Genomic DNA, 16,332 nt, shown 5'->3' on the forward strand with positions numbered 1-16,332 from the left:
AATGGTTATCTTTTAGATCGATTTGTCTTCCCTGTACTAATTTCTAATTTATATATCAATTTAAATAAAACTATATAAATCTTAATTTTTAATGGAAATGTTTTGATTTTTTATGTGTATTTTTTGATGTATTTAATGTATTTTTTGGTAGATTTAATGTATTAATTTTTAATTGAAATGTTTAGATGTATTCAATGTCATTTGGTGTATACACACATACATACACACACATTTATATATATATATATATACACACACACATTATTATGTAATAAAAGATGTGTTTTGAGTGTGATTAACATTATTTTCGGCATTTATTTAAACAAAAACATGAAATATAAAACAAAGAAAACGAAAATGCTTTATTGGACAAAAGCTAGTTTTAAAACAACTCTTTGGACACACTATGCTTAAAATGATCTACAAATGATTTTTATGCCAATTCACGTTTATGATGTGAATTTTTTTTTTTTTAAACAATTCATTATAGTGCCAAGTTTCACATTTAAGAAATATTCAGTTGACATGATGTTATAGCCTTACAGAAAATGTATAATTTTATCAGTAGTACTTAACATGACATCAAGTTTTGCATAAATATTCATTGTCATTGTCAACTAATACAAACATCTACAGACTGTGTAAATCTATTTTTAGATTCAAGTTTGAAAAGTAGTACTAACCGTTGGATCACTCTGAACTGAAGTTAAAGATCTGCAACCGTTCATTGTGGAATATGTGCAGTAATGGATGTTTGGGTTTCATTACACACATGTGGCACAGAAATTAGATCTTCAGGTGTGTGGTTACTCTGATATGGTGCTCTTGGTAATGTACCGGAGACCCTCCTCCTGCAGTCTCTTCAGCACCGGACTGTAGATGCTCTTCGTCATCGGCACCACGAGTCCTTTAGTGGTCAGTTCACCTGTGGTGGGACGTCACACATTCACATCAAGTCAAAGTGACTTTATAAGAGCGGCGTCTGGGCATTGTGTGCAATTACTGGAAATTACAGCCGGGAGATGTGTTATATTTTAAAATTGAATAATTAAGAACAGAATATGAACTACTGATGTAATTACAGTGGAATAAAACTAGGGATGCATGATATATCACTGATATATCAGTATCAGAGAATAAAAAAAAAGTTTAGAAATAAATTTGGACATTGACTGGTTAATAGCAGGCTTATGTTTGTTACATTTTTGTGAGGGAAAATGATTTTCTGCAGTTGCAGCTGGAAGAGGAATAAAAAAGGTCAAATAAAAATGGTAAAAAATAGAACAAAATAAAATATAACAAAAATGAAAAAGAAATAGTCTCATTTGATTCACAGAGAGATCTTGACTCTTTTTTTTATAATATTGAGCAAAATATCCCTTCTTAAGACATATAATCTGTATTGGCCCAGCTTTAAATATTGGTGCATCTCTAAATAAAATACATTTTTACATTTTTGTAACATTTGCTGTTCAATCTGCATATTCAAGTCGAGTTGCACTGACCGTTGAGCACCATACGTGTTGCAATGGCTGCTGGGTAGCCCACGGTTTTAGCCATGGCTGAGTATCCATTGGGATCCCCGTAAACCACCAGACTGATGTGTTTGGTCTCCAGCTCGCCCGTTGGGTGTCTGATACCGACATCGTTCCTCATGATGACCATATCGCGCTCGCCTTTAGCTGCACCAGGCAGAACGATCCAAAAACAACATGAATTTATGTGCAGCTGGACTTCAGGTTTAGTTTAAGACACTTAAGCTCATTACGTCTGTGATGCCTGATCAAAGCTCTCTGAAAATCACGACAGATCAAGACAGAATAGCATAAGAAAACAAAAGAGGAACTGACTCCTTACCGAAGGACAGTTTAGCCTCCAGATGCTTAGCAACTGCTGCTAAGATGGTCTCGGCGTGAGGAACCGGCTCTTCACTGAGCATCCCGAGCCTGATGGGAGTCATCCAGTCAGTCAGCTATACTGTGTCATCTTACTTAAAAATTCATATTTACAAATACACTTTCATAAATATGAAGACATTATAAAGACATTATTATTAATAATTAAAATAATGTATTATAGGAGCTAATAATATGATTTATTTAATATTGTATATGATGTTTATTGCACTGAAGTTGCTAGGTGGTTGCTATGCCATTGCTATGCGGTTGCTGGGTTGTTCTAACTAAATGTTTACTAGATTAGTTAAATAAATAACTACATAATTCTTATTCAAATAAATAAATAAAAACAAAGAGAAATAAAATATAAGACCATTAATCAACACCAGAAAAACACAGATTTGTTGTTGTACTACTGAATTAATAGCTTTAAATCTTAGTACTTCAATTAAATATTTTATGTCAAAAAAGTCTGACAGACAAAAAAAGTTTAGAAATCCTTGCATCACATAAACAAACATTAAACTGCAATGACATGGTCAAAGTCTTCTAGGTTTGTAAATATTTTTGTCAGTTTGTACATTAGCAGTGTTTAGTTCCGTCTCATCTGTGGTGTTATTGACTGAAAAAAAGACAAACAAGGACAAAGTTGTTGTTCTTGGATGAACAACAAATCAAATTTGTAATCATGTAATCCATAAAATGTAACTGTAATCTGATTATGAGTTTTTTCTAAATGTAATATAATCTAATTACAAGTGAAACTTTTTTGGAATCTGATCAGGTACTCCAGATAACATGTAATCAGTTACTGCCAAGCGCTATATATCAGTGCGTACAGTGACGGAAGTCTATGAAATATTGTTAGTCAATTCCTCGACCCACCCTCTGAGACTGTGCATTCTGAAGTCGTCTCGTCCGATCCGCTCATAAATGGCATCCTCAAAGACACGACTGCTCACAGATGTAGACAAGCCAATCTGCTTACAGAGAAGCTCTTTCTGTGTATGAGACACAATGATGTTTATATTACTATTTTTTTGTATTAATACTAGACATTTTTTTTGTGACACAATGACATTTTTATTATTATTATTTTGTATTAATAGTATATATATTTATTTGAGGGGAGTAGATTTGTTTAGTATATTTGGAAAGGGCTCAGTGTTGATGAGTCCCAGTTTGACGAAGCCACTCATTGCAGAGGAGAAGCCCTGTAGACAAATACAGTACATGATGAAGCACAAGCATGGGAGCAGCACTGAGCTTACACTCATCTTTACATCTCATTAATATCAATACCCTGAAGCGCAGAGTTCCTCTGATGAGCGTGCGTGCGGACTCAATTCCATACGGCTCCGCGTATTTGGTGCTGTCCCGGTTGGGGAAGGCCTCCAGGTTGAAACCAGGCATGAAGTCCATGGGCTCTGTGACATCCAGGAGAGCCCCGCCAGGAGGAACACTGATCACCTGAACAGACAAACCACATTTCTCTCTCATATTGTCTCTCTTTCATTTCAGCTTGTTTAAAGGCATGTACAGAGGTGTTTCTGTGCTCCCATTGGCCAGGGTCAAAAATGTGACGGAACTCATCGTGGACGACGTACAAAAAAAAAAAAAGAAACATGTGGGTCTTTCTGCTGGGATGTCGTGAAGCAATGCAGACGTGGCATCGGTTGTCGTCACTATGACACACGACAGGAGTTGAAACGATTGAATCTTGCATCCCGATGCCCATTGTTGTTTACGATTCCCCGCAAAAAGCAGATTGTGCCAAAATCGGGCTAAAATCATGTAGTCTGAACCGGGCATTAACCAGATGTCATAACAAATGTCAGCAGACTGGGAAGATTTTTAAATGAGATTTTTATTATCATTCATAAATTCGTACGAACTTAATTTCACGCTGTGGAAATACAAACGGATGAAGAGCACAGAGCTGAAAAGGGGTGGAGCTACATTAGGTCTATAAGTGTGCTGGAGTTTTCTAGATGTTTTTATTATATTGTTATAAGGCTTTCGGGTAGTTGATTGTTGGACACTACAGAGCTGTAGAGGTGATTTTTGAAGTGAGCCTGTATCACCTGATTGTCTTTCAGATAGATGGCTGGACTGATGGTGTTGAGCAGGACGCCGTATGGACTCCAGCTGAACTTGTATCGCAGTGGGTTGTCTGAGCACTCTGGGGCAGGAAGACCACCACAAAAAGAGCTGTACGATTCCACCTGTCAAGAAACAATTTTAAGTAACTACAAGAACTATGTGATTTGAGCAAATGTTCACGAAGACCAGACCGTGTTCTGCCTGACTGCTAACTAAGCAAAAATGAACATTCAAGATGCCGTGAACGTTTGTTGAGGTCTGTCAATATGTCTTCCAGACGTGGTGATGAGTGCACCAATGGTGCGACAGTATGTCACTCTATCACAAATACCCATCAACACATCCAACTGGTAAACAAACACAAGTGCATGCATGCAATACCTACAGTGCAACCGTCTGCCTTGGCCTGGTCGATGCACTCCATGGCCAACATGTGATCAATGCCAGGGTCCAGACCAATCTCATTGACGATGGTGATGCCAGCATCCTCGGCATGGGAAACAACAGCCAATCATGGTGAAGCCACATGCATACATTAATGATGTCATCCAGTGGTAGTTTAAAATCCGGCAAGGTCAGAGAAAGATACTTTCAGTGACTGTTTTGAACTTACATGACAGTTCTCCAAAACATAAAATTAATAAAGTTGACAAAACTGAAAAAAGAATGATTCATTCACAAAACTCACCATCTCAATTTGTTAGCAAAAGTTGCATCAATGACATGATGCTCATTTTTTTGTCATATCAATTTAGGACATGCTTTTTTATGATGAGCATGTTTTTAATGCATTACAATTCATTTTGATGTTTTCAAAATTGTGTAGATATTACAAGTGAATTAAGAAAAATCCTCACTAAAAATCCTCATCTTTACAATACAATAATAATTTTTTTTATTTATTAAATATATGTATTAAATATAGCATTTGAACAAAACTGCTTCACTGCTTATTAATATTTGACAAATGTTTGTTTTCAAAATCAAGATAAAAGACCAACAAAATTCAATTGGTGCAACATGCACCAAAACAAAAGCAAAACAAAACACACAAGAAACCAAAACAAAAGCAAAGCAAAATAAAAACAAAGCAAAACAACAAACAAAATAAAAACATGATTTTCTTCTCCCTCAACATGAGAAAGAAATTGATGACAGAACTTTCATTTCTGGTTGAAATTAAAATTAAAATTAAAATTAAATAGTGTTGTAAGTAACAGGAAGTTCCCCACCTCTTCTGAAGCTCCTTCATGGCTGGGCTCAAGTAACTGGCGGTCACCATGTTTACCTTCATTTTAATGCATTGCTTAGCTACTTGTGGATGAAACGCATATGGCAGCATGCTAGATAACAAAAACAACAAGAAATGACAAAATTAGCTTTAAAAGTGTAAGTTAAAGTAGATAATTTAATGAATGAAGTTTATGATTATGCCTGATGACGATGTCATGGTCTTTGATCAGTGACTCGAGGTGGCCTTCCTGGCGGGTGATGTCCAGCATCACAGCGATGGTGTTGGGATACTTGGCTGCCATGTCCTCAGCCTGATGCAACAGATTTGATGCTGCAATGCAAACATCACACAAGATTTTTTTTTAAAGAACTGCGACTGTAAATATTCCAGACGGATTTTGCGATGGGAACATACCCACTGTGACCTGAGTGCCAGCGTCCCTGGTGAGATACTCGATAACTGGCCCAGACACATAGCCTGAGCCCAGCAAAAGCACCCGCTTCATTCCTTCTTTCTTTAAGATCTGCTCCGATTCCCTGTTTGCCAGATGGTACAGCCATTACTACTAACACAAACACACACGCGCACACTCTCTCTCACACTCACACACTCTCACTAGCCAAGCAATCTGTGAAATCACAAAACATATCCTGCTGGATAGTGATCTTAAAACGATTGAAAGGGATGCAAAACCCACAAAAGAACACAGGAAGATCTTGTAGGATTGTCCAGGAGATGAGATCAACTGAATTTAAAACACACCAAAAATTCATTTTACGTCAAGAGTACGCCAACAAAAACACAGAAATTATCAAAGGCACGTCAGGAGCAGAGAGGGTGCCGAATAAACTGAAGGAAAACATAAAGATCTACTTCTGGATCAGCCAGTTCTCCATTCAGAATATAATCAAGGCAGTTTAAGAGGGCTGTTGAATCAATGTTTCGCTCCGCAAGTCCCCTGGGAGACACGCGATCCAAGCACCCCCGTCGCTCAGCCTAATTGGATCTGATGTGGCACATGAGCAAAAATGTAACACTTAACCCCCAACCACCTGCATGCCTTTCTCAAAATATCATTAAACTAGACATTCATAACCACTAAATGTGTTTTCAATCAGGGTTTTACTGCTATTAATGCTATATCTAAAAGCTCTCATAATTAGGTGCATTAGTTCATAATATGGCACATTTTCATATCAAATATGAAGTTTTGGCTTGGCCTTACAGTCATTTTTATGACAGTTAAAGGGTGTTAAGGAGCATGAAACCCCTAAACCATTAAAAAAGCACTGTAAAGGTGCAGTCACATTACTGTTGTATGGTAAATTTATACAGCTAAAATCCAGTCATCTCAATCCACACGACCAGGATTTCCATACGCAGATTTTTCGGTCACATGGATTCGCGGCAGTGACCAATGGAAAGCTGATTGGCTTGAAAGTGACTGTGTGAGCTGTGCTTATATATTGCTACAGTGGCTATTATTAATCAGCAGCAACAGCCAAATGATAAAAGACAATTTATTATGTGAATGTGCAAAACTATATTTTCAAAATCCGCAGGTTGCTTGAAGGACTAGAGAACGAATTAGTTGAAATACAGACTTGCCAAAACCATGCTGAGACAGAACAGATCATTGGGGTCTCGAGACGTGTTTTTACACTTGACACGGTGTCTTAAAATCACAAAGCCAGTGATGTAAGATGCTTAAAAAAAAATAGCATGACAGGTGACACAATGGCAAAAAACAAGAAATGAAATAATTCTAATTTTAATACTTTACATTTTTTTGATAATTTGAATTTTTTTATGTTATTTTATATTTATATTAATAATATTTATATTTATAATATGGTTATAAAATAACAGTTATAATTCAATTATATATTTAGTGGTAGAAAAATGTAATTTTAGTTTTAAAATGTAATAACATTTAAAGAGTACTTTCTTTTAATTCACTAAACATTTTAAAAATAATAAATGAAAATTAAGAATAAATATTTTTTTACAACACTAAAATGTAATAACTATTTCCAATGAAATTTTTATATTTTGCCTGTGATGGAGGTAAATGGATTGTACCTTAAAGTTATAGTTCAACTATTACTATTATTATACGAATTTTATAACATTGCAAATAATATTGTTTTTAACTATGAATTTAATATTTAAAAAAATAATTACTTTTAAACAAATTAATAATACAATCATCAACAATACAATCTGATGACCTTAGATCAGAGACAATGGCTCTCTTAGAAGGTTTTCATTCAGGACAAGAACAAGCAGATCAAAACAAGTCAAATGGTGGGTCTGTAAAGCTTTCCATTGATTAAATGAAGGTCAATGTTGGCTTGTTGGCTCCATTAAGTATAGACCACACAAACAGACTTGCAAATTCAGTGTAATGTTTTGTCAACCTGGTTCCTCATGAATGAATGAGACAGAGACAGCACAAAAGAGCTCTATTTAACAGTGTTTTGAGAAAGACGTGTTGACTGCCGAAAGCAAAGGAAGCTTTGATTATGTCTTGAATGAGAAAAAAAAAAAAAATGAAAGGAATGCGTTATTCCATTTAATGAAAATAATTTAAAAACATGATATAATCAATTAATGGCTCGGGAAAAATAAGCTTACCTTGGAGAATAATTGAACTTAAGAAACTAAAAAGAACTGGTGCACTGATTTCTTTTTCTGGCATGCAAAAAAAATCGCTAGAAAAAGAGCGAGTGGGAGAGACTGTGGCTGCAGTGAGAGAGTAAGATTGTCTACCCACGAGAGAATGCACTCAGTGGACGTGTGCTCTAGCCAAGCAAGGTTTTAAGGCAGTGCAGGAGGCGGCACAGGAACCGAAACCTGTGTCTGAACAAAACAAACACCGTCAACTTCTTTTTTTCTCTTTAATTTTGCAGTGTATGAACTTACTAAGGTTTAATGTTTCAAACTCTGGGAAATTCATTAGTCTCACTAAACTTATGTTACAGAAACACTTATGTGTTTATTCAAAGCATTGAGACACTTTAAGTGTTTTTCTAAACCATAATAGTGTGCGGAAAATTGCAGGGTTTTTTATATCCTAAGATGTGCACAAATGTATTTCTGTTTGTAAGTACAATAGGGCTCTCTTTCCACCACCACACTAATATGTCTTCTGCTTGTAGTTTCTGACATTACCAGCCCTGCGTTCGTATCTTTTGCATATAAGCAGTGTCTACATTCAGGCGCAGCAGTTTCATCTACAGTGATAAGAGAGCATATCAGGGCTGTTGAGAGCTTGGATAAAGCAGTGTTTTTACCTGTCTTTCAACCTTTGAAGAAATCTTCAGAATGAGCACACCATCCTCAGCATGCAAGCATATCATCCAATGCAACATTAAAAGAACATTACGGACATCTGTCCAATCGGACAAAACAGACTTAAACCCTTAAAGAGCTTTGGACTGAATGGACTTCACAGAAATAAATAGCATCCCCTACCTCCTTTCTCGAAGTTTCTGGATGTATTCAAACTTAGGGGTCAACTTCCCATTGGATGTAATTACAGCCTAGATTGAGAAAAACAATGCATATTATACAAATATTGCTACTGCAATATGCACTAAATAGAATTATGATGCTAACAAATAGTGGTATTGTGTTTAGATATGCACCAAGCACCTGGCTCCTGAAATATGGCCACATGAATATGATGCATATTTATGTACTATTCAGAACTGAATATTTACTGCAATAATGCATTTGCTAAAAATAAATGCAAGCTTCCTGCAAATACTTTTGGGAAGTCGTGGCCTAATGGTTAGAGAGTCGGACTCTCAATCGAAGGGTTGCGAGTTCGAGTCTCGGGCCGGCAGGAATTGTGCATGTACAGTTCTCTCTCCACCTTCAATACCATGACTTAGGTGCCCTTGAGCAAGGCATCGAAACCCCCAACTGCTAGCTTTGCCCACATGCTCGGGTGTGTGTTCACAGTGTGTGTGTGTACTGCTCTGCTTCGGATGGGTTAAATGCAGAGCAGAATTCTGAGTGGTCACCAAAATGTCACGTCACTTTCACTTTTTTTTTTTTGTCACTTTATGCATATTTATGTACTATTCAGAACTGAATATTTCTGTTTTAACTGTGTATTTTATGTGTGGAAAAATTCATTATTTTCACAATTCCATTCGCTGCTACAATGAACTTTAAATCTCTGTACTGATCTAAGATGCTGCCCCTTACCTCAAAGTAAACAGAAATGTGTATTTCAGATTTCTCAGCTTTAGTTCCATACTGAAAATCAATGGATGTGTGGATAGGCTCCAGCTGAAATGCCGCCCATTTAGCTCTGATTCAAGTTTTTCCACACAGTTCTGAGTCTGCCTTCTGTGCAGCATTTTGTGCAGAAGTGCACGACCGCACACAAACACTACTCAGAGGAAGCATTTCTCCATGGTGCAAGAGCAAAAATAAGTAAAAACCTAAAAGGAAAGTTGTAAAAACACCCTCTTAATACACTTACATCTCTGACTTGTGGAGAGAAGTCCTCTTCCTCTAGTGATCTGGTGGCGTCTGATGGGAGCTGTGGGACGAAGACTATCGTTATAAATCTGCTCAAATCAACAGCAGTATCAATCACATATTAAATTCAACCAGCCAAGAAACAAAAAACTCTCCCATTCATGACCACACCAGTGTTCAAAGCGATCCTCTCCAGGGCAAAGCATCTCATGCTGTTGGTTAATTACTCACCACCCTGTGTCATATCTTACCATCTCCCAGATGTAAGGGAACAGCCGGTCCCCAAAATACTCAGTTGCCTCAATGGGCATCTGGGCAGGCAGGTTATCGATGGAGCACATGAGAATGCCATTACCTTCCACACTGCACAGAAAAATCAGAGGATGTTTAAAAACTAGATTTGATAATGCACATGTGAGATGAGTGCTGGCAGGGAAATGCTATGGTGTTTTGAGTTGATTTGCACTGCTTAGTGGTTTCTTAGTGGTGTTGATGGGGGACTGGTTCCTTTATGCTGAAATGGTTCCTTGTGTTAGAGAATTGGGTTCTTTATTTCTGCCTTTTTTTTTTAAATCTATAACTGTTCAAATCCTTTTTAATCCCACCTCATTATTGATTTTCTAGAGCTCAACCACAACCTGTCCACACATCCTCAACTTTGAAACTTTGAAAATTGTACGGCTGGTTTAAAACGCTCAAATTGTTCAAATTATGTCCTTTTTTTGTTTTAGAATTCGAACAGAACATGTAAGTATGACCAGCTCTATTTATTTGAGGATACTTTTCTCCTTTTCTCCACTAAAAATAGAAGTACCTAATTGAAACAACTTGGTGACAGCTTTGCAAGACCAGTATTATAAGACCAGGGACATAGAGGAGAAAAAAAAAAACATATTCAAAAAAATTATTAAATAATACACAATATTATATTAATAATAATGAATAAACTATAATTTATTATAACACCATAAAGGTTGTATATAGCACTGCCAAAGCATGGTTCTTTAAAGAACCTCATAAAAAGTGTTCTATTAGGCACTAAAAATGGTTCTGCTATCGCTTCAAACTGAAGAACCCTAATCTGGTAGAGTTTGGAGGAAGTAGTGCCACACCTGTCATTGTCAATATGCTGGTTGGCATCATACATGCAGAAGGGCTTCTCAATAGTGGTGCACTCAGTCATGAACTCAATGGAGCCGCCTGTGTCAGCAGAGATGTCGCAAATCGCCAAGAACCTGAAATTCACAGAGGATCAGACAAGTCAGTTTCTCACACAAATCGTATGACTTTATAAGGTACAGCTATTATGATACTTTATGGTGGTGTTTTGTCGTTTTGGAGTCCAACAATAACAGTAGAAGCTCACTTGTAGGGAAGCGCAGGGCAACCGAGATCAGGTGATGATGATGCAGTTATAACGGGTCTAATTAGTCGCTGGGCGTCCAGTCGCCGCAGCAGTCTGGGTGTGTGAGGGTCCCAGTATATGCCGTTTATCAGGCAGGTTGTGTATGGGGCCACCTGTGCAAACACAATAAACACAATAATGCATTTCAGGCACTACTGCAGTCACATTAGAGAAATTTTGGTGAGACTTCGCAGGCAAAAGGTCCATTAAGTATTGTCAATAGTTTTGCAATGAACTACACTTAAACCCACTGCGAAATCTGAATGGAGAAATTCCAGATCATGTGGATTTCCGATGAAATATTTTGCCTGCGATGGAAGTAAATGGATCGTACCTTAAAGTTATAGTTCAACCAGAAATGAAGATTTGCTGAAAATATACTCACTCTCATGCCAGCTAAGATGTAGATGAGTGTGTTTCTACATTGTAATAGACTTGGAGAAATTAGAAATTTAGTATTACATCACTTGCTCACCAATGGATCCTCTGCAGTGAATGGGTGCCGTCAGAGTCCAAACAGCTGATAAAAGCATCACTATAATCCACACAACTCTAGACCATTAATTAACATGATGAAGTGTAAAGCTGCATGTTTGTAAGAAACAAATTCGTTATTAAGGCATTTTACCACCACCTCTCACTAAATTACCAGTCCATAATCCATAACACCACTTCCTCCAGTGCTAAAGTCCATCCTCTCTTCTCCTCTCACATCAAAATATACCGACATTTGTTTAGAACCATTTTGGACTCTTTTCGCTTGTAAACAGTACTTGATCTGTGTATATTTCTCTCCTGATATAGATGAGATGACTTCTTCACTGGTGAAAGCAATTTCGGACAGAAGACTTGTCTTTTAGCTAGAAGCAACATTAAAAATTAAAAACATCTTACTAATAGATATGTTTCTTACAAACATACAGTTTTTCACTTCACAAGATGTTAATTGATGGACTGGAGTGGTGTGGATTATTGTGATGTTTTTATCAGCTGTTTGGACTCTCATTCTGACGGCACCCATTCACTGCAGAGGATCCACTGGTGAACAAGTCATGCAATGCTACATTTCTCAATATCTGTTCTAATGAAGAAACAAACAAACAAACTCATCTTCATCGGCTGGCCTAAGGGTGGTACATTTTCAACAAATTTACATTTTTGGGTGAACTGTTTCTTTAAGTCACAGCCACAGGGAAAACCAATCAGCTGCCTGGTGTATGTACTCACAGTCTCCCTGAAGTGAGACGTGTAAAGCTCAGGATGGATTTCATACTCCAGGGGGTCGTACAGTCTGTCACTCTTTCTTATCAGGTGGTGGTGTCTGCTGATCACTGTGCCGTACACTTTGGTCATTTCTGCAAAGCAGATTAGTCAATTTGCATGCACAACATTTGCATGCAAACATCTCATAAAACATAACAACATAAAAAAACAGGAAATACAAGAAATACCTCCACTCTCTGACACCTCTTTCAATTCGTGAGGCTCCACATACTCACAGGGGAGCTCGTTGAAAATGTCTTGGGCGCCCTGGAAAAGCAGCATCTTCATTTTTATAACACTAAGCATTCCTTCTCCTACTTCTCTGTTTTTAAATGTAAACATGCGCTACACTGACATGTTTGAGGCACTCAGAGCATCTCATAAACCAGTTTACACAACAATAAGTGCACACTTACCTTGGAGACATTGCCGGTGCCAGTGAACACAAATGTGAGAGGACCAATGGACTTGGGCATCAGACCTAAAGATATTTCATACCCACAATCCCTCACCGCCTGGATGGCCTGGCTGACGTTTCTGTAGTTGTGCGCCATACCAATGTGCTATCAAGTGACAAATATGAAAACAGATATCTAAAAAAATTTAAAAATCCAGAAAATGCAGTAAATAATTTACTAAATAATGAAGAACCAATAATTGAGTACAACATATAATATTGTAAGTGGCAATTCAAAATGAGACATTATAATAGTTGTGTAATTTTAAAATGAATACCATGAATGGGGTGTGGTGTCCAAGGGCAAGAAAACGCAGCCCCAGACCGTGTAATATGTTAATCATTCCTGTAAAAAATACAGACAACATATTAAACTTACAGCAGGGAAACTATTTAAATACATGCACTACCATTCAAAAGTTTGGAGTTGCTAAGATTATTTCTTATGCTTTTGAAAGTCAATGATCTCAGAACTTTACATTTTGGGCGAACTATCCTTTTAACTCAGATGATATTGTACATTATGTTGACACCATCGAAAAGGTCCCATACCAGCAACACCAGCCCACTGTCCAAACGCTACAATTCTGTAGCCATTGGGGTCCACCATTTTTTCATAATCAATGAGGCGAACTTTCTAAAAAGGGAGGGAGATGATGACACATGAGTATCTTGTGAAAGCTGTTTGTCCTGAATAAATATTTCCAAATACATATGACGCTAGAGAGTATTGCATTTGGCTTCAGTTTAAACATTCTCCTTGATCGTTTTCATTCTGTAAAGAGACTTTCACCTTTTTAAGAAGGTCATCTAGGAGCCCCATGTTTGCCTCCTGTGCTTTAATCGTGTGAGAGAAGAAGGCATAGGTCTTATGGGGGTACACCTTTTCCTCCGGGGGCCTTTTCACACCAATGATGAGAGACGCCTCTGAGATGTCCTCCTGGATAACCGCTCCTGCTTTTTCATAGTACTGAAAACAGAAACAGTCTTGATTCTACTCAATCGGATGAGATTTTCATTCATGCAACTACCAGAAATATCAAGAGGGGAAAGGACACGTTAAGAGCACTAAAAGTGGGGGAACAAAAACAGAAATTGATTAAAGCAGAATGGGGACAGTTACAACTTCCTTTGATTACTGATTACATTTTAATTGACCATTTTTATATATTTATCCATTATTTAATTACATGATTTAGTTTGTTAAATAAGCAACACTATTAATGCATTGATTTGATAAAATGTGACGGTGACAATGAAAAATAAAATATGATTTATATATTCACAACAACAATGAAGAACTAAAAGATACAGTTAAAAATAAAATATATATCAATTAAAAATCTATATTATAAATATATTAAACTTTGGGTCATTAACATTCATTTTTTTATGTTTTGAAAAAAGAAAAAGTATCTTATGCTCACTAAGGCTGCATTTATTTGATAAAAACCCCAGTAAACACAGTATTATTGTAAAATATTATTACAATTTAAAATAATTGTCTTCTATTTGAATGTTAGTGAAATTGTAATTTATTTCTGTGATGCAAAGCTGAATTTTCAGCATCATTTCTCCAGGTTTCAGTGTCACATGATCCTTCAGAAATCATAATATATGCTAATTTGTTGCTCAAGAAACATTTCTTATTATTTTTAAAATTGAAAACAGTTGTGCTGCTTATATATATATATATGGAAATTGAAATGGAAATTGAAACATTTTTTAGGATTCTTGAAAAGAAAGTTCAAAAGAACAGCATTTATATGAAGTAGAGCTGTAAATGTCTTTAGTGTCACTTTTAACCAATTTAATGCATCCCACCAATAAATAATAATTTCCAATATAAAAAAAAAAGACCCGTGAAAGAATGCCAGGCTCTCCATATCCAGGAAGTGACTCACTCTTTCGTGGATGGCCCGTCTGTTGGAGGGCTGCACGAGCACCTTGTGTCCAGCTGCAGTGATCTCCTTGACGTGTCGTGGAGCCAGAGGCGCGCGTCTCTCCCACACGTTGACATCCTCGCGGCGGATGGCTATGACACTCTTGTGATTCTGCTGGTGAAGATGGTGATGCTGAAACCTCCGCTGACAGCACACACAGCCCCTAAACCCTCGGCCCTGGCTCCTCACGAGACGCAGCATGACTGCACCAGTTTCCAAAACACACAGGTTACCACAACTACACACATCTGAAAACCACACTTGAGGAATGCTGACAGTGATAGAGCTACAAACCTAAAAGTGTCCCAGAAACCCAGTCTATGGTTTGCAAAGGAGAGGACTGCATTTGAACCAAATCAAGTCAGTTTTATTTTCATACAACTTTTCAAACTGCTTAAAATAAGTACAAACTGGAAATAAATAAATACACAAATGAAACTGACTTAACATCTCAATATCTGACATTATTAAAATACATTATATAGTTTTATATATGAATACAGTTCAGCAATAATTCCACTCTTAATCCTGACTCTTCCAGCTGTTTAATTATACAAAACTAGCAACAACTAATGCTCCATTTCTGTACATGCTGTACACAGAGTAGCATATGTCATATGATCACATGGAACCAGCAGTCAACTATCAGCGCCTGGAATGTGGTTTGCATTCTTTAGGAAGAAATGACTGTAACACATTGCACACTAAGCTGTCAGTAAAACATGCATGTGCATAAACCGGGGCTAGTTGTCACACTTTTTACTTGAGTGAATATTTCTCAGAATGAGGTTATTTTTAAAGAGTCACACACTGAACTGTGCGTCAATGAATCAATCAATCAATAAAAAGCAGCTCCTGAACATATCCACTGTTATTAGCCAGTGGGGCATGTTGTCACACTAAACTGTCACAGCAGGAACTTGCTTTAAGAAGAATACCATTTTTGGATATATCCAAAGTAAAGGCCGATTTCACAAATGGGGCTTAGCTTAAGCCAGGACTAGGCCTTAGTTAAAATAAGGTATTTAAGCAACTTTTACAAAAATGGCTTAGAAGAAAACAATACAGGTGTGCATCTTGACACAGAACAATGACAATGACACTGACATATTTTAAGACATGTCAGAGCAGGATATTTTCATCTGAGACAGCTCAAACATGCATTTTAGTCTGGGACTAGCTTAAGCCTTGTCTGTGTAACCGGAGGAAGATGCATTTAAAATAGGTTACTAAAAAAAATAGTTATTTAAAATAAATTAGTAGGCTATTTAAAATAACATAAAACGATTTAATGAAACTCAAACATATAAACCTCATGTGACAACTTACCCCAACCTGACATTTATGAAAAATACCGTGAACCTTTAAAAGTTACAAGGTCTTTTCACTGTTTAGTCTGAAACCAAAACAGAAACCCACTGTGAGAAACAAACACGCAGACATTTCTGACTTCCTGCTGTTTATAAGCAACAAGTGTCACTGCATGTTGAGTTCATACGTGTCATCACCTACCTGTACCTTTAGATTTAAGC

The 16,332-nt window shown here is 37.0% G+C and overlaps 1 protein-coding gene across 1 annotated transcript; it reads right to left on the reverse strand.

Annotated features, from left to right (window-relative positions):
- Positions 1-338: 338 nt before the first annotated feature.
- Positions 339-15,927, reverse strand: LOC109050748 (alpha-aminoadipic semialdehyde synthase, mitochondrial). The gene is made up of 24 exons (XM_042715515.1): positions 15,095-15,927; positions 14,762-15,003; positions 13,651-13,827; positions 13,410-13,494; positions 13,136-13,203; positions 12,817-12,963; positions 12,589-12,667; positions 12,365-12,492; positions 11,099-11,250; positions 10,845-10,967; positions 9,984-10,095; positions 9,734-9,793; positions 8,713-8,780; positions 5,650-5,771; positions 5,436-5,565; positions 5,234-5,344; positions 4,387-4,495; positions 3,983-4,123; positions 3,201-3,368; positions 3,021-3,112; positions 2,784-2,903; positions 1,858-1,946; positions 1,506-1,682; positions 339-925 (listed from the first exon to the last, which is right to left on the reverse strand). Exons 1-24 carry the CDS (start codon positions 15,144-15,146, stop codon positions 807-809), a joined length of 2,871 nt encoding a protein of 956 aa, XP_042571449.1. The 5' UTR covers positions 15,147-15,927; the 3' UTR covers positions 339-806.
- Positions 15,928-16,332: the final 405 nt, after the last annotated feature.

The sequence above is a fragment of the Cyprinus carpio genome, chromosome A25, assembly GCF_018340385.1.
Source record: "Cyprinus carpio isolate SPL01 chromosome A25, ASM1834038v1, whole genome shotgun sequence".
In the NCBI taxonomy this organism is placed as follows: Eukaryota; Metazoa; Chordata; class Actinopteri; order Cypriniformes; family Cyprinidae; genus Cyprinus; species Cyprinus carpio.

Bases quoted from the DNA above. Each gene is read 5' to 3' on its own strand.
- LOC109050748 (XM_042715515.1), bottom strand. From the start codon at position 15,146: ATGCAGTCCTCTCCTTTGCAAACCATAGACTGGGTTTCTGGGACACTT. The intron at 13,495-13,650 runs GTGAAAGTCTCT...CTCCCTTTTTAG, and splicing joins TAGATGACCTTCTTAAAAAG to AAAGTTCGCCTCATTGATTA. The intron at 926-1,505 runs GTCAGTGCAACT...GTCCCACCACAG, and splicing joins AACACGTATGGTGCTCAACG to GTGAACTGACCACTAAAGGA.